The sequence below is a fragment of the Myotis lucifugus genome, unplaced genomic scaffold (assembly GCF_000147115.1).
Source record: "Myotis lucifugus unplaced genomic scaffold, Myoluc2.0 scaffold_249, whole genome shotgun sequence".
In the NCBI taxonomy this organism is placed as follows: domain Eukaryota; kingdom Metazoa; phylum Chordata; class Mammalia; order Chiroptera; family Vespertilionidae; genus Myotis; species Myotis lucifugus.
In genome coordinates, this window is record NW_005871297.1 from 1,201,287 (window position 1) to 1,207,881 (window position 6,595).

Sequence of the window (6,595 nt, forward strand, 5' to 3'; positions counted from 1 at the left end):
TGTATATATGTATGTGTGTATATATACATATATACACACACACACACACACATATATATATGTATGTATATATATATATATCTTTATATGGTAAGTATAACATAAAATAATGCTAAAAATATGGTTTCTTATACTTTACCATTACATGTGGTAAAGATGGGTCAGCATATAACATTTAGTGTTGAGAAAAAAACATCGTTCTATAAGTAAAAAACTGAAAATTATTTTTATTTTTTAGGTTGTCCTTTGTGGAGGGTCTTCTCGAATTCCAAGGCTACAGCAATTGATTAAAGATCTTTTCCCAGCTGTTGAGCTTCTAAATTCTATCCCTCCTGATGAAGTTATCCCCATTGGTGCAGCTATAGAAGCAGGAATTCTTACTGGGAAAGAAAATCTTTTAGTGGAAGACTCTCTTAAGATAGAGTGTTCAGCCAAAGATATTTTAGTTAAGGTATGTTTAGTTTTTCTTTTTCATAAAAGTGGTATAAATTTGATACCGTAAACCATGTTTTCTTTTGTTTGTTTCTTATTAATCCTCACCTGAGGATATTTTTCCATTGATTTTTAGAGAGAGTGTAAGAGAGAGGGAAGGACAGAGGGAAACATCAATGTGAAAGAAACACATCAATTGGTTGCCTCCTGCATTCACCCTGACCAGGGCCCAGGCTGGAGAGGAGCCTGCAACCAAGGTACGTGCCCTTGACCGGAATCGAACCCAGGACTGTTCAGTCCGCAGGCCGAAGCTCTATCCACTGAGCAAAACTGGCTAGGGCATGCATACCATGTTTTTACAATAAAACTTTGTATACTGATAAATTTTTTTAATTTATAATTTTACTTTTAATGAGTTTTTTATATTTTTTTTTATTGATTTTTGAGAGGGAGAAAAGGAGAGAGAGAGTAGGAGAGGAAGAAACATCAATGTGAGAGAACTACATTGATCGGTTGCCTCCCATATGTGCCCCAACTGGGATCAAACCCGCAACCTAGATATGTGCTCTGACTGGGAATTGAACCCGAGACCTTCTGGTGCACAGAATGATGCTCCAACCAATTGAGTCACACCAGCCAGGGCTATATATATTAACTAATTTTAATCATAAATTTCTAATATAGGTAGAGAGAGATGTTTCAATTTATTTTTAAAGTGGGTTGGGATTAAGGATCATTTCTATTTTCTTTTGTCTATCTGTTGTTTGCAACAATTATAAGCAAGAAATATATATTACATTTTTAATAGGAATTTTTTATCATTGTAACAATAAAAATCAAAAAGATATGCATATTATTTTCCTGCTTATTAGGGAGTTGATGAATCAGGAGCCAACAGTTTCACAGTACTGTTTCCATCAGGGACTCCGTTGCCAGCTCGAAGACAACACACATTACAAGCCCCTGGAAGTATATCTTCAGTATGCCTTGAACTCTATGAGTCTGAGGGGAAAAACTCTGCAAAAGAGGAAAACAAGTTTGCACAGGTAAATACATAAAATTGGATTATGAATTAGTCACATGAAACTTTAGCTTTTCTTTGTGGATTAGACTCAGTTTAATATCAATTAATAGAAAATGTGATGAATGGATTAATTCTATTTATTCGTTTCTGTAAGAAGAAATAGGCAATTTTAATTTGAAGGAGTGACAGGAAAATAAAAGCAAAATACAATTTATATTTATACTCTTTCTCTTTGAGCTCTTGACCCTTCTTGGTTATAAGGTGTGACATTTTTTGTTTGCTAACTGCCAGGTGCTATACAAATATACTCTCAAAATTATGTGCATTTTATAGATGATTAAAGAAACAGGTTTATGGTAGTAAATACCTTATTATTTCCTTGGTTGAGCTTATTCATCCTCAGGTTGGTTGTACACTTGGGCCCATGCTGTTGCCATTAAACCATATTGCCTCTGATACAGGTTAAGTTTGCTTTTCAAAATACCATATGCATATTTTATGCTATATGGTCCTCTGTATCCTTTTAAAAAGAGTGAAAGGAGCCATGTTATTTGCTTAGAACATACCCAAGAAATATAGTTACATTAAGCCCTGGCCAGTTTGGTCAGTGGTTAGAGCATCGGCCCATGGATGGAGAGTCACGGGCTCAATTCTCAGTCAAGGGTAAAGTACACACAAGGGCTGCAGAACCATATTTACAATAGGATATCATTTGTATTTTAATAAAAAGATTGAAAGCAAGGGTCCATGTGAGGGAAGAGGTGTTTGGGTAGGTGTATGTATTTAGATAATCAGGTATGGATACAGAAAATATCTATAGGTGTTTGAACTATATTCAGGAACCTTAACAGTGGGTAGGTTTGAAGATACCAAGAAGATTTTTTTACTTAACACTTATACTGAATTTTTTTATAAATAGCAAAGGGCATAAGCATGAATTACTTTTTAAAAAATATTTTTTTATTTATTTCATAGAAGAAGGGAGAGGTACAGAGATAGAAACATCAATGATGAGAGAGAATCATTGATTGGCTCTACCCCTTACTCAGGATCAAGCCCACAACCCGGGTATGTTCCCTGATCAGGAATCAAACCATGACCTCCTGGTTCATAGGTCAACACTCAACCACTGAACAACACCAGCCAGGCATGAATTACTTTTATGTAATAATAAAACAAATGTAGGTAACAAAAGACAGTGTGTATCTTTAGCTTTAAATCTATTTTCTGATTTTAACAAAAGAATAATGAAAATACATATATAGCATGTCGGCACCACCTAATCTTAAAATCTACTGGTGTAGGACTCGTCTAAATGTTTCTGTTGTGTATTACTATGTAAGCACTTTACTCTATACCAGATTTCTAACCTTGAGTGGCAGTCTTGGGATTCCTTAGCTTCTCTCTCATACATTACTACCTTTTCTCTTCCCTTTGCTGAGATTCTGCAACTACTCTCAGCCTTTGCTGAGATTCTGCAACTACTCTCAGTATATCCTGATTTTTTTTATATAAACAGCAAAGGACATAAGCATGAAGTACTTTTGTGAAAATATATTTTTATTTCATAGAGGAAGGGAGAGGTAGAGAGATAGAAACATCAATGATGAGATGGAATCATTGATTGGCTGCACCCCTTACTAGGGATCAAGCCCGCAGGATATATACATATCCTATATACAGATGCCAGCAGGAGAAGAGTTAGTCACACACTGAATTTGGGAAGAGACTCTTTTAGAGAACCTATCTGTTCTAACTTCTTCCTTTCACAAATGATCAAAGTAAGATACCTAGTGCCTTGCCTAAGGTCATAAAACTTGATAATGACAAAATCTGAAAAGTTACTTCCAAACTTGGTTTATTGGTTAACCTTTCTTTAGGAAATTGAGAAATTTTATAGTAAATCCATTAGTATCTTTAACTTATAAATGCAATCTTAGTTGTACAAAATAATTTGCCACAGGTTTCTTTTAAATAGGTTTTCAAGGTGTATTTAAAACATTTGAATTTTTTAAAAAGTATATATAGAAGGCTTTCCAAAATATAATTTACATGTTACTGTAGTTATCTTCTATGCTCTCCTGTAGGACACATTTCATTTCATAATTAAGAAAGCTTAATCCTGTTCTCTAAATTTTGATAACTGGTAAGAGAATTAAAAACTGCCCTATTTTAAAGGTTTTGTTTCAGTAATAAGTAGGATTTGGTCCATTGAAATAACTGATGCATCTGTTTATTAATATGTCAAAATATTGAATCATCTTTGTGTTATTTCTGCATAAACAGGTTATACTCCAGGATTTAAATAAAAAAGAAAATGGATTACATGACATCTTAGCTGTTCTAACTATGAAAAGGTACAAATTAAACTACTTCTGATGTTAAAAAAATTCACTTTGAGACTTGCCTTTTTTTGTCAGTTTGATTCTTCACCCATTGTCATTCTGGGAAAATCATTTAGTAAAAACTTGTATTTTATTAATGATTTGTATTTTTGTCCTACAGAATTACTGTATTTTATAAAGAAAGTATATCTCAGGTCATTTGCATTCTAAATTTTTTATGAACTCTTTAAATATTTTGGGTGTAGTCAACCAAAAAACTAGTTCATGCAAATTGGGATATCATTTTTATTAATTTTAAATACTAGTATAATTTTCCAAGGTTTACATAATTCACATTATTTGTCCTTAAAGGATAAGTTTATTTCAATATTGCTACAGAAAATCTCTAGGAAATAAATTACTAACTAAATCCAGCTGTTACCATTTCCCTAGCAACAGTTCATCCATAACACTGAATCTTGCAAGTAGATCATTTTGAAATTAACATTTGGGACAATTCATTTCATAAACCATACTTAACAAGAATATTGAATTTATTAGAGTATGTTTGCCTTGGCCTGGGCTTAAAAATGGCATGATGTGTCTTGAGCTTGAATAAAGTCTTGAACTTAAGGTCTTTATCATTGTGGGTTTGCAAGGAATATAATTTTGGTTTCAGTGGTCTAAAAGGAATATTTTTTAATTGAGAGTATGTTGGGACAGTGAAACAAGAAAGTGCTTGGCATAAAAGAAGCAACAGGAGAGCCCACGCAGGCCTGCTTTGGTTCTCCAAAAATACTATAGGAAAGAAATGAGCCAAGGCTAGGCTGCTTTAGCTCACTGGGAAGTCAGAAAAAAGGGGCCCCTTGGAGACAGGTTCAGGGGGTTACCCCGGGATGAGCTGCCTCTGTCCACTCCTCCCCTGGTTGCAGGTCTCATGGAATCCCTTAGAGTTTAGGAGGTGCTAGGCCAGTGATGGCGAACCTTTTGAGCTTGTCGTGTCAGCATTTTGAAAAACCCTAACTTAACTCTGGTGCCGTGTCACATATAGAAATTTTTTGATCTTTGCAACCATAGTAAAACAAAGACTTATATTTTTGATATTTATTTTATATACTTAAATGCCATTTAACAAAGAAAAATCAACCAAAAAAATGAGTTCGTGTGTCACCTCTGACACGCGTGTCATAGGTTCGCCATCACTGTGCTAGGCTGTGGGGGAAGAAAAGGAGGAAGGGAAAGGCACGGGTGTGCTCCTGGGAGGGTGAGCGCAATAGGAGGAAATTTTTAACAACTATCTAATTATAGCATATGATTCTAAATTTAAAGACACTGAAGTTCTATTTATTCTTTATCTTAATACTCTTCTTTCAAAAATTAACATTATCTCGTTTATAAAAAGTCCACAAGTAATTTCTTAAGGACTTTCTCTTTTTATAAAATGAGCTTATGAAATGTTATTTTTGTTTGTTTAGGGATGGATCTTTACATGTGACGTGCACAGATCAAGAGACTGGAAAATGTGAAGCGATCACTATTGAGGTGGCATCTTAGTATTTTAGAAAAACCTTGACTCTTTTAGAACTAAAATATCATCAATTACTTGGTTTTGTTCATATGTGATGTTTATATTGAAATACTTTTGGATGAACTGTGTAATCTATGTTTCTATTAAAATACAATATATTGATAAATGTTGCAACCCTTTTTGTTTTCCATTTAAGATGAATCAATGGTGGGAAATATAAGGAACTCTTTCTATCATGAAGCTGTTTAAAATTAAATTGAGTGAATTGAAGGGCATTTTACTGGGAATTTAACATTGTTTTCTTAAAATTGTTTTGTTTCTATAATGTTAAGAAAGAAGTCTTTTGCCAAAACCGGTTTGGCTCAGTGGATAGAGCGTCGGCCTGCGGACTGAAAGGTCCCAGGTTCGATTCCGGTCAAGGGCATGTACCTTGGTTGCGGGCATATCCCCAGTGGGAGATGTGCAGGAGGCAGCTGGTCGATGTTTCTAACTCTCTATCTCTCTCCCTTCCTCTCTGTGAAAAATGAATAAAATATATTTAAAAAAAAAAAAAAAAAAAGAAGAAAATATTTTAAAAAAAAAAAAAGAAAGAAGTCTTTTTTTCTTTTTAATCCTCACCCAAGGATATGTTTTTATTGATTTTGAGAGAGAGAGGAAAAGAGAGAGAAAGAAACATCAATGTGAGAGAGAAACATTGCTCAGTTGTCTCCTAATGTGCCCTGACTGGGAATCAAACCCACAACCTTTTGTTGCACAGGACGACGGTCCAACCAAATGAGCCACCCAGCCAGAGCAAGAAGACTTATATTCTTATTAGATGACTAAGAGAACAATTGAAAAGTCTTTGGTATTAAATGGGAAAAAAAAATCAGAACCATGTACAAAATAAGATACCTTTTTTGCTTAAAAGAAAAAAGTAAACTCATAAACTCACCAATTGTGTGTAGATATTCATGTGACACACAGAAAGTCTGGAAGGCTAAATAGCAAAGTCTTTAAACCAGTGGTTCTCAACCTTCCTAATGCCGCGACCCTTTAATACAGTTCCTCATGTTGTGGTGACCCCCAACCATAAAATTATTTTCGTTGCTACTTCATAACTGTAATTTTGCTACTGTTACGAATCGTAATGTAAATATCTGATATTGCAGGATGTATTTTCATTGTTACAAATTGAACATAATTAAAGCATAGTGATTAATCATAAAAACAATATGTAATTATATATGTGTTTTCTGATGGTCTTAGGGACCCCTGTGAAAGGGTCGTTCAACCCCCAAAGGGGTC

General features: G+C 34.3%; 1 protein-coding gene across 1 annotated transcript in view; it reads left to right on the forward strand.

The window, feature by feature from the left end:
• The window catches only part of HSPA14 (heat shock protein family A (Hsp70) member 14), a 57,200-nt gene extending 51,726 nt beyond the window's left edge, over positions 1 to 5,474 (forward strand). The window contains exons 12-15 of the mRNA XM_023762526.1: positions 239 to 451; positions 1,305 to 1,478; positions 3,743 to 3,813; positions 5,256 to 5,474. Of these exons, the coding sequence (XP_023618294.1) occupies positions 239 to 451; positions 1,305 to 1,478; positions 3,743 to 3,813; positions 5,256 to 5,334 (537 nt within the window). The 3' untranslated portion in view covers positions 5,335 to 5,474. The remainder of the gene's footprint in view (positions 1 to 238; positions 452 to 1,304; positions 1,479 to 3,742; positions 3,814 to 5,255) is intronic.
• The last annotated feature ends 1,121 nt before the right edge of the window (positions 5,475 to 6,595 follow it).